The 20208-nt window shown below is 43.1% G+C and overlaps 1 protein-coding gene across 1 annotated transcript; it reads left to right on the top strand.

Annotated features, from left to right (window-relative positions):
* The first annotated feature begins 211 nt into the window (after nt 1-211).
* pkdccb (protein kinase domain containing, cytoplasmic b) lies at nt 212-11550 on the top strand. The gene is made up of 7 exons (XM_037072805.1): nt 212-1637; nt 2932-3063; nt 5096-5367; nt 5712-5791; nt 6096-6203; nt 10015-10191; nt 10546-11550. The coding sequence occupies exons 1-7, from the start codon at nt 957-959 to the stop codon at nt 10650-10652; spliced, it is 1557 nt and encodes a 518-aa protein (XP_036928700.1). The 5' UTR covers nt 212-956; the 3' UTR covers nt 10653-11550.
* Nucleotides 11551-20208: the final 8658 nt, after the last annotated feature.

Genomic DNA, 20208 nt, shown 5'->3' with positions numbered 1-20208 from the left:
ACACACACACATACACGAGGAAAAAGCACCCAAATACACCGCACAGGCACAAACTGGATAGCAGGCACACACATAATGAGAGGCTGCGGAGAAGGGGGGCTTGGTTTCTGGCTGGTATGGAGGTGACAGCCATAGTAATTTCCTGTGGCAGATCTCTGTGTGGAGTAGTGATGCGAGGGGAAACACTTCATTACAGCCTCAGCGCTGCCCGAAGAGCTGTGAGACAAACACAGTGGGATAAATAAAGACAGGAACATGGAGGGCCGTGCGGAGACGACGAGGCAGAGTTGTGTGTGTTTCTGTGTGATGTTACTGAACAGTGAGAAATCCATCTGTGTGACCGGTTGTTTACGGGCGAGGGGGAAACAGGTGTTTTGCTGCCACCTGTCGGGCAGATTGCGAAGGCGTCAACAGCCAATCCCTCTCTCCATATTAATGCAAAACATATGAACGTAAAAAAAAAAAAATGTACTGCTGCGTCTAACAAACACAATCATTGTTTTAGATTTGGGGGGGAAATAGAGCAGATTACTCATCCGAAACAACTAAGGATCACTTTGTGATCAAAACAAAGTTTAAAAATAGTTACTAGTTAAAAAGTTTTTACACTTTTTCCTTCTGTGTTGGATAAAAGATGTTGGGGTTTTTTGTTTGTTTTTTTCTTTATCCGACCACAGATGCAGTGTGTGATTGCGGCTGTGAAATCAGCTGCGGACAGCGCCTTGACGCGCGGATTGAGTGACAACATGAGGTCGAGCCCTCCTGCAAAGTTGTTGAGCCGGTGTAAAGTTACGAGCGCGCAGGACACACCTCTAGAGGGAGTTCCCGGGGAGGTGGAAACAAGGAGCCGATCGCCTCTCTCCTGCAGGAAAGTCAGGAGTCCTTTCACTCGGAGCCAGCCCACGGCCGCCGTGCGTCCGTCTCTCCAGCAGCAGTAGCCGTGCCACGAGAGGAAAATGCCCGGCGGGATGGGCAACTCTTTACGCGCGGCTGCCCTCCTGGCTTTCGTGGTGCTTTCTATCCTGGTGTCACTTTTGATAAGCAGCGTGCAGCAGTTTGGAGCGAGGATATCCCACTTTTCCAATGCAACTCTCGCTGGTGATGATGATGGGGGGGACTTTGCGTCTCTCCGCGGGGCGTTGATCCACCAACTGAACGAGAGGCGCAAAGAAATCATTCCGCTGCTTTTACCTGATGATGATGATGATGATGATGATGATGATGATGATGATGGTGGTGGTGGTGGTGGTGACGATGATGGTGAAAACGGACTGCCCGGAGAGAGTCGACATTACTTCCAACTTGATCAAGCTCCAGACTCGACTTTGGATAACAGCCTGTGGAGTGAGATCGCGCATGGCTCGAGGAGGGCGCATATGGATGAAATGGGTTGCGATTCGCTGGTGGACATGCAGGCGGTGGAGGTCCTCGGGTCTGGATACACCAAACTGGTTGTCAAAGTGAGGCTGGCCGGGGGTCAGCCCGTGGCGTTAAAGCTGGTCAACGAGCAGGGGATAGACATGGGGAAGTGTGTGGAGGACTTTAAAGACCCGCACGGCTGCCGAGAGCTCGTCTCTTACAAGCTGAAGAAGGAAATAGTCCTGTTGCAGAGGCTGCAGCATCCGAACGTCATTAAGGTAAATGCCCCCTCTGTCTGCCCTTGTGTGCAGAGCTGAAAGTCCCAACTCTCCTTAAAATCAGTGAATATGTTTTAGTCATGTTTTTAGGTGAGAAAACAGTGAAAAATCTCAGATCCAACTTACTGAATTTGAGTATTTCCTTGTTTATTTACTCCTAGTAAACTGCTTAACCATGGGTTGTGGATAGAACAAGATATTTACAGGTGCTCTATGTAGTTTTGGTAATTTGCAATAGGGTAATCCTACAAAATATTTTTTTTGTTTCATTCCCACAACTGAATAAACAATGTTCTCGGAGGGGAACACGGCCCCCAGAACACATGTTGAAGCCAGAAACGAAGCAAAAGAGTCTGAAATTGTGTTTTCCTTAGACGTCGGTTTCTTTCTTCCACTCATGACTGACTTTTCTCTTCTTCTCCTCCCTTAAAATGTTCTCTCAAAACTGCATACTGCACCTTTAAGGACGCTTTCTTAATCACTGAGCGCTTTTTTTTCACAATTTGCTGACATTTTATAGATCAAATAACTGGTTGATTAATCGACAGTGAAAGTAATTCTTAGTTGCAGCCCTACTCCTGTGAACATTTAAAGTAAACCTTTTATGTAGGCCACACCAAAACACTTCAAGTTAACGTCTGTAAGCTGTAAAGACATTAAAGTTAGGGATTCTCGGATATTAGAAGCTCCCTTCTGAACACTCGGAACTACAGCTGGTGTATAATGAAGATTTTCCATAAACCATGTGCCACCGCTCACATTTTCCTTTGTCTCACGCACAGTGAGCTGGATGAAAGGCCTCATTGGCTCTGCAGGACCTTCCCATGTAATTAAATTAAATTCACTGACCCTCTTCTGACCTTTGCGTCCAGTTTGGCAGGAGCAGACAATGTGCCTCTGTCCTCTCTACTATCCTTGGTTGCATCTGAAACCCCCCGCGCTCGCACACTCAAACCATTACAGCCCAATTTAGTTTTGAAACTGAGCGGACGAGTTTGTTTCTCACATGCAGCGGTTGTGTGACGGCGGTGTGTGTCCGACAGCTCAATCGATTTATTTCACAAGTGTGCACAGAACATTCCCCCCGTGGGCTAATGTGATTGTACCGTCACAAGTCTGAGCTGAGGAGTGTATAAGGCTGGCAGAACATTATGTCCTCTCGATTTAACCTCCAGAACTTTTAGACACGTTAGCCTGCTGCTCTCAGCAGAGTTAAAATGCAAACAGTAGCATAATGACCTCTTTTTAGTTACTTAACCACTGTGACTAACCACAGTTATCCTCCACTCCACAGCTCAAGGGTCACTGTGCAGGGGATTCAGGAGGACGAGAAGGAGGGGAAGGAAGAGTCACAGTCATTCTGGAGCAGGGGAATCCTCTCCAGATGATCCAGCTGCTCCAGAGTCCCTGGGAGGACAGATTCAGGGTAAGCACGTCAGCTCCCACTACCAGCTGTCGATACGCATGCTCTGTCATTTATTCTTTGCACACGGCAAAGTCTTCCTCGCACATGTTACACGGATGTATGCGTGCGCGAGCCCTCCTGCTCATCTTGGCAGGAGAGATGAAGGGGTGAGAGATGAGGGAGGCGGACATTTGAAACTCCTGGAGGTCCGACATCTGTCCCCCTGTGAATTTGATCAGGCCGTGGCTGGAATGGAGATGGGTCCTGGACTTAATCCACTGCAGGCTAGGAATGTCATGTCATCCCTCACACACACACACACGCACACACACACACACACACACACACACACACACACACACACACACACACACACACACACTAGGATCCCTGGAGTGTAAATTCATCCTCTGTTGACCCCTACTGGGAGCATACCTGTGATGGGGGTCGACTTGGTCTCTGTGTGTAGTTGCTACATAGTGACTGTGGTGGGTTACCACAAAATGAGGACCTTTTGCAAAACGAGGACATTTTATTATCACAACTACAAATTGTTGTTGAAAGGTTATGACTTGGTTCAAAGGGTTACATTAGAATCAAGTTAGGTTAGGGTGAGGCATTCAGCTGTGATGGTTGTAGAAGGGAATGCAACAATTCAGCGAGGGTCCTCACAAGTACAGAGGTACAAGTACATCTGTGTGTGTGTCTTCACGCATGAATGTGTTTGAAAAAAGAAGAGGGACAAAAAAAAAAAGTCTGAGCATGCACGCTTTGTTTTAGGATTAGCAAAAGTAACATCCCAGTCTGAGAGTATCATCTCAACTGTGGGCCTCATTCTGCTGCATCACCCAAATAGCCGTTCATAATACCCCCCTCGAGCTGCTCGGCCCCTTTCAGCTACGTTGCATCTGCGCAGGCTACAGTAATCCGGGGGTGTTCGGTTTCACCCGGCCCTGTTATTACAGAGCTTCAATCCCACCAAGTGACGTCCAGGAGACTCGGAGCATTACCTAACACTGCAGCTATGTTTGTAATGTGACAGGATCATTTCATGCTCTGACCATCCATGGCTAATGCTTTTATTTTGCCTTCAGTAGCCGACTTATTTTCCCTTTCTGTTTTTATTATAGGATTTAATTTGTACCATAAAACCAGTCTCAGGAAATGGCTTGCAAATGCGGTTGCTGTGACGGCTTACGAGCAAATAACTGACCATTTTTAGCTGTTTAATGAATCTTAATTACATTGTCCAGAGTGTCAACCTTTCATGGAAAAACAAGTCTGTTTTTAGCTTGACCGACAGGAACTTCTTTGGTTATTCAAACATCTGTTTTAAAGTTTTATTTGACAAAAAGTTGGAGGGAATACGTAAAGTAGAGTCGTAACTAACATTTTCATTAATCGTTTGGTCTTGATTTAGTGCTAAAATTGTAACTTGATAAACAGGAGATTATCAATCAACAGAAAATAAGCAACAATTTGTCAATCTAATAGTCATCTATGGCATTTTCTTAGCAGAAATGCAACACAAACCCACCGCTTCAGGTTTTGCAGTTATCATTTTTGCTGGTTTTCTTTGGTCTCCATGACAGTTTAAACTGGGATTTTGGGATTTGGATTGTTGGTTGGACAGAACAGGCACGTGATGGCCAATTTAATATATATTGTATGGACCAAATGACTGATTAAGAACAAAGTTATCAGATTGAATAATTAAGAAAATATTTTAGCAAATCAGTCCCTAAATGTGCAGTTGAAAACTGCCTGATAACCCGGTGACATCTTTAAATTGATGTTTTGTCAGGCCAACATTAGAAAACCCAAACATGTTACATTTGAAATGGTACAAATGAGCAAATTCATCACCTTGGAGGCATTTTGGGTCATTTAATTGATCACTGTAATTGTCCTTAATTTACATGTCTGTAGAATAATCAACTTATTATTTCTACTCTAGTATAAGAACAATATGTTTCTCCTTAACTACATTTCTGAGCACTTAAACAGTCATTAATCTAACTGATCCGGTTTTGGCATGTCTGATCTCATCCAGGTGTGTCTGGATCTGGTCAGGCTCCTTCACTTCCTGTCCCAGTCTCCTCTGGGCTCCGTGGCTCTGCTGGACTTCCAGCCCCGGCAGTTTGTCACCGTCTCCGGCAGCCTAAAGCTCACGGACCTGGATGACGCCAGCGCCGAGGAGACCTCCTGTCGGACAGATGCGGACTGCACCCTCCAGTTTCCACACAGAAATTTCACTCTGCCGTGCTCGGCCCGGGGAGTGTGTGAGGGCCTGAGTGAGAAGAGGAACATTTACAACGCCTATAGGTAAGAAAAGCGACAGTTTTACGACATGATAGACGTGTGATGAATGGAGGGAGCAGCAGCGACACGGATGATTGCTTAAGTACAGGTCCAAGTGACACCTAAAATGCTGCTGATTGTAAAGAAATACAGCTGGAAATTTGATGGGGGATATGTGATGAATAAATTGGTAGTTTCAGTGGGAAAAAAAGGAGTCCTGCCTGTTTAAAAAAGCCTTCAGATTTCTGACAGCTTTATGGACTGTTTGTTTTAACACCCCTGTGAGACAAATCGTCTTCTAGGGCACTATGTGATTGGGCTTGTCTTCTTTCTGTCTGACTGAATAAGTTGTCTCTGCCTGGCCCCAGGTATTTTTTCACCTACCTGCTGCCTCACCAGGCCCCGCCCGGGCTCACACACCTGGTAGACCACATCATGAACTCAACAGGTGAGAACGAGAGACGTCTTGACATGATGGGACGTTAACTATTGAAGATCAGAGAGCAAATCTTTCCATCATTGTAGTCGTGCGATGACATGCCTCACTCTTAAGGGCTTCTTTTTAATGAGCTCGACAAGATGCTTCATGACATGTAACACCGTAATGAAAACAATTTGCTCTGCACTGAGATCATGCGACGAGGGGAGCACAGAGAGGGGAAGCAAACAAATCATCCATACTGGATGAATATGATTTTATGTCTGTTGTCAGTTAGATCTTTTACAAGATTGAATGCATCATGTGTGTCCAGGGGAGCTGAAAGCTGACATCAATCAGACGCTGGAGGCCTTTGAACACATCCTCCTCCTCTACAAGTCTGGCCTGCACCTGGACAACCTGCCTCCATCAATAATCAGAGGTAAGAGCTCAGGAATGAAGGCAGCTTTTATAAGATACAGTGGGCCCTCTTGTAGACCCTTTTCTTCTTTTTTCTTTTAGAGAATTGGCTTTTTTGTTCCCCTCAGACAGTCTACACCCCTGTTTTCATTTTGTATCTTTTAAGAAAAAATGAAGGGGGGGGGGGGGTCCGGGGTGTTTCTCCGCGCCCGGGCTGTTTTGACAGGTTTATTAGGCAGCTGGAATGAGAGGACAAGACCAACAAAGTGGGATTAATCCTGCATGTCTTTGGCTCTGAAAGCGCAGTCGGCGTTCATTTAAAAAAACAGCGCTGGGATTACACAAGGTTACTCTTTACACAAGAAATGTTCTGTTTGCTTTCGGGGTAGTCGTGAAGAGATTTTATTTTGCAAACTTTTTTCCAGCTTTTGAAATATTTATACGAAAAAAAAAAACAAAATGAATTTGCCTTTGAGTGTAGTTATAGTCAGTTATTTCTTTGCAAACCTTCCAACCCACTTTTGTATTCTTTCAGTATAAGCACTGAAAGTCCTTCACTTTTTCTTCTCTTCAACTTCGCCTCCCTTCACCCCCACCCCTCCCTCCCGAGCCGTTCCTCTCAGCTCTATGAAATATTAATAACAGAATGACTGGCTGCGTTCCTGTGGTGAGATTTTCCGTCCCCCAGATGCTGGACTGTTTATATAGCAGCGCTTTGTGAATTTAATCACATATTCAGGGTAAGAGGCCTGGGCGCTGAGGCTGACACCAGGAGGGAATGTTTTAGCTTAACAAGGAGGTGCCATGAGTCAACCCTGCTGCTGCTAAGTGTGTGTGATAAGACCTTAAAAAATGTGTGCGTGTGTTTGCGTGTGTGTGTGTGTGTATCATTTTGTCATATTGGAGGGGGTATGTTGGAACAGAAATTGTGGTTTGGTTTAGGCAAGACCTGGTAAGGCTTTTAGTTTTGTTAAGTTGAACTTAATTTAGCTTCATTCACTTTGGGAAATGTATTTGAGGTGATTTATTTGATGAGTTGGATGAGAAACTTAATACCACTCTAACTCTCGGCCTCTCTCTCTCTCTCTCTCTGTAAATATACAGCTATAGCTACTGGCCAGTTGCTTTAACTTATCATCATTAGCACTGGAAATGTGAGGAAACGGTAAATGTGTGGCTAGCAGGCAGTTAGCTCAACCTAGAATACCAACTGGTACGAGGGGAGAACGGTTAGCCTGCCTCTGTCAAGCGATAACGGCACAGGAGGTTCCTGGTCCCTGTCAAGAGACAGTGCCACATGTAACCACCTGTAAAATGGTGAATACAAATCATAAGGTGTTAGTTGGAGCTTCTCATAAGTTAGAGAGGACAGCACCTCCCTCGGCCCCAGCAAAAAAAGGTGGTGTTTTATTTGAATTTCCAGTAGTTGGATTTGTTTTACCATAAGATATTAAAAAGGTTAGCTTTTTCAGTCTGCCCCCAGTCTTTATGCTAAGCTAAGCCACTGCTACCTGCGTTTGCTTCACAGTAACACACAGACATGTGAACAAAGACAAAACGCTGTGTCGCAACCTCTGTCCAAACGGTGTCTCCTGTGTGACGCCTTTGCCGTTTCACTGACTTTAGTCGTCAATCTTTTCTTTTTGGCCACAGTGACAGTTTATCCTCAACACGTGCAGGGACCGGAAAAAACAGTGCACCACTTCCAGAGCGTGTCTGCTGCGTTCGCGTCGCCTACCGTCTCTACAGCCAACTGCCGTTGGGTGATGAAAAACAGGTCTCTAATTGTGCCCTGCTGGTAATTTTTTTTTCCCCAGGAATGTCGCCACGAACGCGCCAGTTTGTTATACTGCGAATGCAAGTGCTTTGATCAATGGGCCATCGCCTCAGTCATCATTGTTTTTGCCTCATTTGCTGATAAATAGGGACTTAACAGAAATTTAAATGAAAATCTTCAAGATTATTGCTGTAAAAATATTTTTTAAAAAAAACAAAACAAAACATATGGGCTCATTAACTTGTCTCCCCTCAAAAGTGAGGAAAAAAAAAAAAAACAGAGCTGTAGCCAAAGACATAACTGCGCTTGATAAAAGAAGCCAAATGGCAACACAGCTCAAAGACAACCACAGTGTGTGTTAATGTGTGTGTGCGCGCGCGCATGTGTATAAGAAAGACATCATCACATCCCAAGTCTTAATTTGAAATTGCTGACAGATGGAGATTCATTGGTTATGTGGATGTAACTTTTCCACTGTTGACATCATCTTTGATTTGTTGGTGGAGGCCAGAGTCTCATAAAGACGTAGTTTCTTAAAAACAGCTTTTTTCTCGCAAGTAAAGATGTGTGCTGAAAGGCAAACCATAAATTCATTTAGGGCCTTGAGGGGCTGCCACAAAAGTCTGATATCCTTTATGTTAATATGAAGGGACGGCTCTTAAACACAAAGCGCTTATATTCATACGTCTCTATCTCCTCAGCAGCCGAGGCCTCGCTCCCCAGCAGGCCTCATTTTTCCTCTCCCCTGAGAAGGATCCTCGAAACACTCCGTCTCCTTGTTCCCATGTCTCGGGCCCAGAATTCAGATCCTCGTGTCTTTTTCCTCAACAACAATACTCCCACACACACACCGGCTCCTGCCATTTAGGAAGGTTAACAGTTTGTAACCGTGTGCCTCCTCCGTACAGACTCACAGACGAGGCTTTTGTCCTCTTCTGGTGTGTGTGTGTGTGTGCGTGTGTGTGTGTGTGCGTGCGTGCCGGCACATGTGCGCAGGCTTCTTTCTCATGGCTCCCGCTAATGTGTAGCAGATGATTTAAGGCCAGATCCGCAAGGCGTCTGACTGAAAGAGTTATGGTGATGAATGTAACGCAAATGTTGGGCAGGAGAGGTGAAGAGGGGTGATTGAGTGATTGTTCAGGTGCGGAGAAACAGTTTGTCAAAGGAAAGAAATGAAAATGCTGTCAAATGTAGATTATTTTTATCGACCTGTAGTAATGATGCTGGCATTGACATATGTAACAAAGGAAAATTTGTGTTCGTAATTGCTGAAACACTTGGTTTATTAATTTATTGTCAGAGATATGATCAGCAAGTATTCTGTTTTGCTTTATGTCGAGCAAAATTGCTTTTGTGGTTCCAGCTCATCAGTTTTGAGGCCTTGCTGCTTTTCCTTTGCACTTTTGAAAGCAAAATGAAACGTTTTTGTGTTTTGGGCTGTAAGTACGACAAAACGTGCAATTAAAATATGTAATTTTTGGCTCTGGGAAGTTATATAAATGACAAATTGTTTATCAAAACTGGCAGAAAAAAACAAAAGCTAAATCTAAAGGTTCATGGTAACTTTTTCTTTATGTCATGTGAACATGTACGTGCATCAGATATAGAAAATATTTTGTGGGAATAATTATAAAGGACATTTCAGAGTTGTGAGATGTTTAAAAGTACGTTTTATTTCATTTTTTTTCACTTAAGGAATCCTTCTGCTGCCACTACTGCGAGCAAATGGCCACTAGAAATTATACTCAACATGAAGCAGCTGAATACGTGTTGAAGTGTCTTTTACCTTTTAACTGTCAGTCACAGCCATATTAGGAATCCCTTTGAGTCGACTCAAGCTCTGCAGCTGCATGATAAAGACACCGCAGCTTCACCTTCAACCTGTTTTCCTGCTCACCCTTCTTTGTGTTCTTATCTGTATTCTCGTCGTTAGATGCTGCTCAGTATCCGTTTCGCCCCCGGGGATCATTAAACTTTCATCTTATCCTCGGAGAGCGCTTCAGAATCTTTCAGTGGCCTCATGTTTTGAAGTGGCGTCTCCTCTTTCTGTGGTTAGATTACACCGTGATGCGAGGCATGGGGACCTCTGGGAACGTGGAGTACCGCTGCTGGCCGTCGTACAGCCAGCAGGGCTGCGTGCTGTCGGTGCACAGCGCCAGGGAGGCAGCGCTCATCTGTAACTCCCACTCCCAGTGCAGCAGCTTCACTCTGACGGGACAGAAGACATGGACGGGTCAGTGAAGACGAACATTATTTTATTTTTATTTTTTTATTACATTTCAGCTCACTTTGTTCTGAATGAATCTCATTACACAAGTTAAATCAGCACAATCATGCACACATGATGAAAATGCTCTGTAATTAGCACATATAATTACCCAGTAAATCAAGTCCATCACGTCTGAGACTCGTGAGTAAACAGCCACTACTCCTCTGATCTTTTCCTGAAGCTTTTGAATGTCGAGCTGTATACAGTAATTAAGGATATCAAGTCGAAACATGTATTGATGTTGCAGATGTGTTTAACATGGCTTTTTTTCCTTTCCTTTTTTCTTTTTCTTTTCTTTTTTTTTCCCTTGCTTTGCAGGTCGCCTCCTGGCCTCCTTCAGGAGCAGCTTCGCTCATCTGGTGCCTGACGGGACGTCAGAGGTGTATGTGAAGAAAACCACGGCCCCTGAGACGTCCACGGTGTGAGGCAGGGAACGAGTAGAAGTGTTCTGGCCGAGCAGGATGAAAGATAACACACAGTCAGTGATGTGCGCTTAAGATGAGAAAACGTGCTCCTCGCGAAAACATGACATTGAATGCGCGACCCGGCTCGGCGGCGTTGCAGGAAGGAGCGCAGAGGCTGGGCCGAGGAGGAGGAGACGTTTGAAGTGAGGCAAGTGAATGTGATGTATTTATAGGGCTTCTGCTCAGTGACTGTTTGATGTGCCTGCCAGTTCACAGCCTTTGCCAACTACTATTTAAAGGGATTTCCCTTCAGGTACAATTTAGGAGGGGAGAGCCTTGTGCCCTCGACATGTTTTTTTTTTTTTTTTCCTACCTTGTCTTTATTTGCCATGTGTGTTGGCTTCTCTTGTGAGGTCGGGTCCCCGTAGTAGGGTTTTTTAAGCCAAAGAGGTAATAAGAACAGCCGCCGCAGCTCAGCGTTTGAAGCCTGAGGACGAGAAAGAAAACAAGCTCTTATACAAATACACTTTGATGTTAATGCGCTGAGGTTGCGGCTGTTTTTTCATGGTTCTCCGGCTTAGCTGCGCTGTGGGTTGAGACGGCAACAACCATGTAAGTTTCTTACACGTCAACAATGAGCGAAGATGATTAGAACCATTCCAGAGCAGTCTGTTTTTTGTTTTGCTTTGTTTTTTACATGCTTTTGTAAACTTTAGTTTATAGTACTTAGTTCATAAATATTTATATGATCCAATGAAATGTAATTGTTCTTACATGATTGTGCGTTATAGCTTACGTGCACCTTGTGGGTGAAATTTATATTTTCAATGAAAAATTATTTCACGTCAGTGTTTTTTTATACTTCACTTCTTGTAATTGTACAGTTTTGTAATTATATAAAGGTATTGTTTCTACTTTCTGCTATTGTGGTCATTTGCATTTTTATTGTATTAAAGGGGCACTACGTAGTTTCTACAATACTATGAGGTAATAATATATATATATATATATATATATATATATATATATATATATATATATATATATATATATACACTATTCAACTCTGTTTGAAGCTAGAAAGGTGGCAGGGTCCACCAAATCAAAACACACTAAACAGTATGAAATTGTGTTGTCCTTTCAGATCAGTTTGTTTATATCTTAATGAAGTCAAACTGTTTTGTTTTTTTTTTTTTACTTTGTTTAGGCATAAAAAAATCAGTCAGTGATTATCTTTCTCTTCTGATTAAAATGTCTCCCCCCAAAGTACATAATGCCCCTTTAACCTTTAAGAAATATAAGTAACAGCCTGTTTATTTCTCATTAGCACCTTCATTTGTGTTTCTGTGTGTGTGTGTGTGTGTGTGTGTGTGTGTGTGTGTGTGTGTGTGTGTGTGTGTGTGTGTGTGTGTGTGTCAGTGGGGGGAGGTGAAACTTGCATGTGTATGCTGGCCTGGTTTTGTGTGTGTTTAAATCCTTTATCTGCTCGCGTGCCCCCGCATCTACAATCTGTAGCCCGTCTGAATGAATGAGACAGCAAAACCACGGAGCTCCGCAGAGTTTGCACAATACCAGAGGAATGCATTCAAATGCCCCATCATGCTGAGCTCATTATGAGTCTTAATTAATACATGTAAATTAGCTTACTTACTGGCCCTTTCTTATGGTGAGAGCGGGGGGCATGACTGTAAGACAAAGGCGGTCATCAGGACAATCAGAGCTCAATCTGTGGTTTGCACACGAATGGGCTTGCCATCTGTGCCTCCCAGGAGGACCAAGGTGAGGTTGAGATAAGAGCAGCACTGCTGGGTGGCAGGCTGAAGGATTTGTAAAGTCAGGACTTGTCACAGTCAATGAGTCTGTGGTTGGAGAGAAAGAGCAGGCCAAATACCAGTGATGTCCTGATATGAGCCAGAGACCTCCACTGCACATCATCCCCCTCTGCTCACACAATTCCTGTTGCTTTGAAAGAAAAAAAGGGGGGGGATAAAAAACAACCTAAACTTAAATCTTGATGCCCAATCTTTTGGGTTATGAAAATATTTAAATATCTGTCTAAAGTATTTTGAATTCCTAATATAGCATTTTTTCTTTGTGTTATCAAAGAAACAGAAAATAATAATGATAAAAAAAATAATAAACTCATTTTCATTGCAGAAAAAAGTATGAGGGTCGGAACGAATGTACAACAAGCTTCACATATGTTCATATGTGAAGCCTCGTCACTACCACTGACTTGAAAGGGCATGCCCGGTCTACAAATTACACTTTTACGGCTGAGACACCGGGGAGGCCTCAGGGTCCTCCTAGCTTGATGTTGGCCCCTTGTTGTCTGGACAAAGCTGGCTGATTAGAGTCTGATTATGGAGATAAGGAGTCTGAGCCAGATTAGATAAGACCAAACCGACTCACTGCACCAACACAGCAGGACTGACTCGAAGGGCCGGTTGAATGGTTGGGAAATAACCTCCCACAGGAGTGTGTGTTTTAACTGTGCTGCAGTAAACAGACTTCAGATCTGACGGAAAGATCTGCAGAACATTTTTTTTTACCAATCTACCACAAACAGACAATAAGATTAATTCAGCACAAAGACTTAATTAAATTTAAAGCATAGATTTGGGAAAAACAATTACCTTGGAGTAAATCGAGAGGCATGTTTTAGAATTCTTTTATTTAAAGATCTTCACGCTGATAACACAGAGCACGCCGCACCCCTCGAATGTCCCTCAGTGATGAGCCATAATTTACTGAAACTTCCAGCTGCGGTCCATCTTCCTCCTCGTCAGCGCGGAGAAGAAAACGCCTCGCCTCCGACTGGTTTGTCTTGGCACCCCTTATGACAGATTTTATGGATGTTCTGGCTTCATTTGTAGCTTGCACATGTTGTTTCATGCTCAAATGTTATGAAACGCATCACAAATGCAGACTGGATTGATTCATTAGGTCATTCAGATGAATGTAGTGTACACTTGAAGCACAATGGTGCAGCTTTTTTTAATATATATACAGATCTCCTGGAGAGCCCGGGGCCGGTGAATCAGCACAAGCGGCCATTCCAGACGAGGTCGTCACAGCACCGTTCTTGTATTCTCAGTTGAGTCTGAGAGTATTCCCTTTCTTCCCCCCTCACTTTGTTTATTTAGCTGGAAATATGTGTGGAGGTTTGAAGGTTGAGCTGCCCGAAGCTTTTTATGTTTGTTTTGTTCTGAAAGTCATTTTTTTGTTGTTGTTGTTTAGAGATACATATGTGCGTCGTGGTGAAAGATTTAAAGCGTTTGTGCTGTCCACATGTTCTTGTGTGGTACACTGTTTCTCTGTTTTTAACCGTGTAATTGACAACTTGGTTTTTCCTTAAGGTTCAGGGAATGAGCGGGGGAGGAGGAAGATTGTTTTCTTTACTCAGCTCCATACCCCTCCGTTTCTGTTTTTTTAAGTTTCCAGTTTCACCCGACTTGTTTCCGTCGGGTTTTATTCATGACCTCCATCTGGAAATAATATATGTTCATGAAAACAAGCCATCAGCAATTTTAGGGAAGGGTTGTGTGTGTGTGCATATGTGTGTGTGCAGGGAGAGGGACATTAGGGCCTCTTCTGTGGGGCTCAGACTCCACCAGTGTAACAGTGTTAGGGCAGCGAGAACGGACGTGTATGACTAAGTTCAGAACCAAAGCCTCCATCATGCTCTCTAAAAGTCCTGCCGCATTGCATTTGTGGTCTGGCTAAAGTCTTTGATTCGAATGCAAAGTTAGTCATCAGATGCAAGAAACCACAGCTGCTGGGAGAAATTACGTGTCAGGCAGGTCTTTGGCAAAAATGCTTGACCTTGGCTCAGCCTAAAAATATGCATTAACTGAGTGAAAGCCTGCATAGTTCTGCAGGAAAGAAGATCTGGCTTGCGTTTGAGTTGCTCGCGGGAGCGTACGCAGCCTGTGACGGGAGAGATAGAGCAGATATTCACTCGACTCTGGGCTCACAGAACACCTCTGTGCCTGTCTGCCGCCTTGGCTGCGGTACACAGGAGACCGGCCGGTCACACCTGAGAGCCTCTGAAGAGTGGCCAGACATTTAGCCAGCCTGTCCCGAGCACAGAGGCGTCTTAGTTTGCAGGGCGCTGTCTGTATATCTAACTGTCTAACTAACTATTTGTCTGTCTGCCTGTCTGCCCGGAGCCGATACAATCTCTTTTAGAGCCATAATGGCTTTAGCAGGCCCCTGAAGGAGAGAGCAAGTAGGTGTGTGGGGAGAGGTTTTCATTTCTGCCTGTCTGTGTTGAAGGGGGGTGTGTGGCAGGATCATGTTTTAAAAGCCCTGAAGTTAACCCCAGTCAAAAGGTTTATGCCTACCACTAAAGCCACAGAGGCATCTTGAAAGGTGTAATAGCTCACCGTTGTATCCAGTGACATCTCCATGGACCCACTGCATAGTTTCCTGGCATACAGCAGAACGGATTACTGCAGCGCTGTATGATATGCCTCAAAAATGGAGCATTGATATAAGAACAAAACCCTGAAATAGAAAAAGGAGAAAAAGATGACTGCAAGCTCTATGTAATACAAGGTAGACATGTATTGTTTTGTGAAAACGGAGACTGGGGTATTTCAAAAAACAAATTCAATCCAGGCATTCCAAGAGAAAGTTTAAAAAATACAGATGGGAACAATAAAGGTGCAATATGGGGGAATTTTGGTCTAAAACATTTATGAAGAAGTAACAGGTTTGGCATTGTATTAAAGACGTCTATACATTGTGTTCCATTCCAGTCTGGATTGCTAGCTGCACAGCTAACTGAGCTAACTAGCCAAGAGCAACTACAGTTAGCACCACTTTGCGTTTCCTCTGCTGCAATGCTACCAGACAATTCTGACATATCGCACTTTTTTAAAAGCTTTGTTATAAAAGCTAAATCCTTAAAAGGCCCGTCATTACAAAAGTCAACATGTTTCGACCATCAAGACTTCAACAGGGCTCCAAACAACAAACCCAACGCACATAGTAGCAACAGCCAATAGAGGGCAATCACATTACCTGGATAATTACAAAAGAAATAGACGTTAGAATGGCACTCAGTAGAGCGCATACTTCCACCAAGGCCCAGGGAAGGACATTGATGTACTCAATCATGGATGGCAGCCACCTAAATCCACCATATTTGTTCATCAAGATCCATGCATTGTTGAAAAATAAAAAAGGAGGTAAAATGGTTCCATCCCTTTTATTTTCAAATAAAGTTCATTGGGTCTTCTCTGGGCTGAGAACCGTCTCAAAACTGCAGTTTTTATGTAATCCTGCTCACAAAACAACCAACCGGCCAACAAATAACTAGACAGACAACATGGCCTCTTTATTAACGACATGTCCAATTTATCTGTACTGAATGTCCGTCTTTGGCCGGCCTTTTTCAGTCATGAGATCCCCACATGTTCTGCTGCCCTGCATTCCCACCTTCTACATCTCAGCAGCAGTCTGGGCAATTTTTCCTTTAAAGCTCCCCCGCCTCCTCCTCCTCCTCCTCCTCCTCCCCACAACTCTTCCTCACCAGTCCATCCATCATACAGAGTCTCTGGAACCTCCTCTCACCCCACCCGTCCTCCTCCGCTGCTGCCACTGCCCTCCCTCTCTGTTTGAGACCGCTCCTTCAGGCCAAAAACCTCCGTAGCTGCACTATTAATTTAGGCCTCCGCCACTGCTGTTAAATTGTTCCACTCCATACATAACTTCAACCCTCCATCAGTGTCCTCCTCCTGCCAGTGTTCCACTGGTGCCTTCTCCTCCTTCCAAGTCGCAGCTCACAACTGCTGTGAAGCATCTGGAGTTTCCCCCTTCTTTGAACTAGCTGGGACCTGAGGGCAGGGCTGCTGAGGTTCAGGAACTGCGGTTTGCGAGTGTATGTGAGTGAGTGTGTGTGTGTGTGTGTGTGTGCCGAGTAAAACTGCTGTTCAAATCAAAGTGCCTGCCTTTTGTTGCGTGCTCTGGAATCCCCTCCGTCACACCTCGGCCGTTTCTCAGCGGGGGGGACTTCTGCCCCCAGCCTGAGGAAGTCTTCCTTCTCTACAGTTAATCCTCCAGCAGCAATACACCACGCCCCCCCACCCCCTCTGAGCCACAGAATTACACACAATTTAAATGAATCTGTGCCTTCAGGAATTCTAATTTGATACGGTTTTTCAATTTCTTTTTTAAACACACAAGCAACTTTAATCCGCGTTTTGACCTTTTTATTATACACACAAATAAGATTGTTGAGGTTGTTCTCGTAAAAGCCTGAGAGATGCGGGAGAAAGCCCTTCATCGTGATAAAAAAAGTGCTCTCTGTCTTTCTCCTGAAACTACATAAATATACAGTATTTCACTTCAAATTATGATGCATTATTGGGGCTTTTTTTGGCTTTTTCATCTGCATTTTTGTCTTGTAATCTTGTGTGAAACGGGGCAAAATATTTGGCATGTGTCAATGACAAGGAAGTAGAAAATTAAGCAACTGTAATTACAAATGCGTAAGTTTGTTTGTACTCTCTGTTCTCTGGCACAATGAAGTGCAGCCTCTGCTGCCTGGTGCAGGTTGTTAAACCTGTAGAGAGCTGTGAAGAGAGCTCGCTGCCACAAGTCCCCAATTAGGGTTCTGCCCACACAGCTATAAAACAGTTAGTGGAATCATTCAGAGGCTGCTAGATTTAACACTATTAAGAGTTCATTAGTACCTGCATACACAACTGCTGCTGCCACAGGAGGATCATTTACATGGAGCCGTTAAAGGAGGCTGGGGGCCTTTTCACTCAGATTAATTAAACTCCCATTCTGACCATCAACTGCAGCAGTCCTAACTCCTAAAATATATCATGTTTCAGTATAAATACACACTCTATTTTTATCTCCTTATCTTATAAGTGAGGCAGTCTAAACAAAGCAGGTCGTAAACATTATGTCTAAGCTAGGCGAGTAACAGATTTCTCAGTGTGCCGTCTGATTCAATTTTCAACTGGTTGAGTATAACTACTTAATTAAATTGTCACTAAATCTTCTTTATCTGTTGTTGAATGTAATTCAATTAAATTTAGTTAAGTATCACTTGATGTGATAAAAAAAAAAAAAATCCCATTTCATACTACATAAGAATCTGAATTGAGAATCTAAATAATGGTAGTTAGTTTGTTATCAGATTGCAGATAAAATTAGTTAAAGTGAATTAATTTATAGATTAATCAATTAAAGTATATATACATGGTGCATTTAATGACATATTAACTTTATTTATCGGATATGTACAGAAAATGAGAGTTGTAAAGGTGATGGGAGAAAGTGACTGGTTGTGACCTGAATTAGCCTACAAGCTGATTATCTTAAAGCGCGTCTCATATCTCCCATTTAGAGCTGAAGTCTTGAGCGCTGGGCGGATGTGCCCTGGAGAAAGTGGTAGCAGCTTGATGAGTGAGACAGCAACTGAAGTAGACAGAAAAGGACTGATGCAGGGGAGGGGAGGGAAAGAAAAACATCTGTAGGAAGAGTCAGAGGTCGACAGAGACAGACGGAGAGGGATGAACTGAAGAGAAAGGGCAACATAACACAGAGGCCACCATCTTGTTTGTTAAGGATGTTTGGACATTTTAGTGTTCTTATATCCTGACACGATAGCTTAGCGGATTTAAATGTTGAGGAAATACTTTACATCAATTATTAACATTCTCGGATCGAAAAGTAAAGTAGACTAATAATAATATTGTAGTGAATAATATTGATATCCTCATATTTAACCATACAGTGTAATCATTTTTGATTATGCATTCAAATTCAAGCAGCAGCTGGTTAAACTGAGCACACACAGAGGCTTCAGCGCCACATGAAAGACTACCACGCTCCCTTTGATGGAAATGACCAAAGGTCACTATCCATCTGGTTTCGGGACAAATCACAGAGCAATTATTTCTTCTGCCCTAGATAGTAGGCAGCCTTGTGCAGCCACTTTGTTTGATTAATCAAAGGAAACTGACATGGTAGAACATGAACCACTGCTTAATGAAACATACTTACTTTTAATATATGAAAATATTTGAAAAGGATGGAACAAATGACATCCAGGAGTCACTTACAATATTAAAACTACAAAATGCAAATATATGGTTCAATTCAAATGACAATTCTAATGAAATTCACATCTGCACCATTGATGGCACACAGGACGTTTCATTCATCCTTGTTTTTGCGTAAAAAAGAGAGAAACTTTCTTTGTCACAGGACAAATAAGAAACTGATAAGAAAACTAATCTAATACACATGTTTTAAAGGAAACCCATGCAAGCGCGGGGAGAACATGCAAACTCACAATAAGGCAATGAATCTTGTTAATGTGAGGCAACACTGCTAACAACTGAGCCTCTATGCTGCTGTTACCATGTTGTGTAACCTCTTGATGCTGTTTAACATTGTACTGTTATGCCTTTGTTATACTCACCAATTATTCTCCGTGTGCACATGAATCCAACATTACTGTCTTTTATCTATAAATCCATGTATCACAAATGTTCTTTCGATTCTAACGATATGCTGGAAGGTCAAGTCTTATAGTGCTCAGACATCAGCAGGACTACCTCACTCACACAGAGAGAAATGAAACTGCATATTTAACCAATACTTTATTGTTCAACTAACATTGAATTAGCTTCAGCCACCATTTGAAGGTCCTGAATTACTCCCTATTGTATATTTGTAACACAATTAAAAATAAGAGCTTGTCCTGCATTTGCTGTATTTAAATAAAGATAAAGCCATTTTTCATACTGTATTATAGGGGAAATTACTATACAACTATAATTATTAATTGCATGTGAAAAAATTGCTGCTGTGAAATTACAGTGTTAGCTACTGAAGTAAGCGAGCTATCCAGCTAGCCTCAGCCAATCCCTGTCCAAATTTCATGTCCAGGCAGTGTGATCATAAGCACTCTCCTAGTCCCCAACCTTCCAGTCTGAACCGCTAGCTGCACAGCTAGTTGAGCTAACTAGCTAACGGCGGCTACAATTAGCAGCAGTTAGCTGTGATCTACTCTGGTGATATGCTGCCCCCTTTTCATTTTGAATGTGAGTTTGACATGTGGCCAGTTCTTACACATTGCACCTTTAAACTGTGTTGTGCTTGATTAAGTTCTGCTTGCAAAGAAATTCATAAGCATAATGTCACTCGTTTATGTAACAGATGCAAATAGGGCTACTACATATAGCTAAAAACCTCAGCTAGTAAAGCAAGTAAACACAGGTCTTACAGTAGCCAGGTTTTTGCAGTGGTCATAAATATGTTGTTAGGTTTCTTGCTTTGTCTAACTTCCCACAATAACCTAGTTTCTTGTCTTGCACATTTCATTGTTTGTAGCCAATCCAATAATCCTGACAAGCTCATATTAAACTACTTTACAATCTAATTAAGTCCGATTTTAGAGACACTCTGGAGTGTATTACCTCAGCCAAAGTAACTGCATGTGATCATTAGTGAGTAAAAACAGCCACAGTGGTGGATGGTCCACTTTCTGTTTGCCAAAACGAGAGGGGTCGAGAGGTCTTTGCGGGGTGAAGGTTTGGGTTACGTT

This window comes from Acanthopagrus latus, chromosome 16 (assembly GCF_904848185.1).
Source record: "Acanthopagrus latus isolate v.2019 chromosome 16, fAcaLat1.1, whole genome shotgun sequence".
Classification (NCBI taxonomy): Eukaryota; Metazoa; Chordata; class Actinopteri; order Spariformes; family Sparidae; genus Acanthopagrus; species Acanthopagrus latus.
Note: the sequence above shows the minus strand (reverse complement) of the source record. Positions and strands in the feature narration are given on the sequence as shown.

What these genes read in the sequence shown, in the direction of transcription:
- pkdccb (XM_037072805.1), top strand. Translation starts at nt 957, where the DNA reads ATGCCCGGCGGGATGGGCAACTCTTTACGCGCGGCTGCCCTCCTGGCT. An exon ending in AGCATCCGAACGTCATTAAG is followed by an intron (nt 1,638 to 2,931) that starts GTAAATGCCCCC and finishes TCCACTCCACAG; the next exon opens with CTCAAGGGTCACTGTGCAGG. An exon ending in GCCTCCATCAATAATCAGAG is followed by an intron (nt 6,204 to 10,014) that starts GTAAGAGCTCAG and finishes TTCTGTGGTTAG; the next exon opens with ATTACACCGTGATGCGAGGC.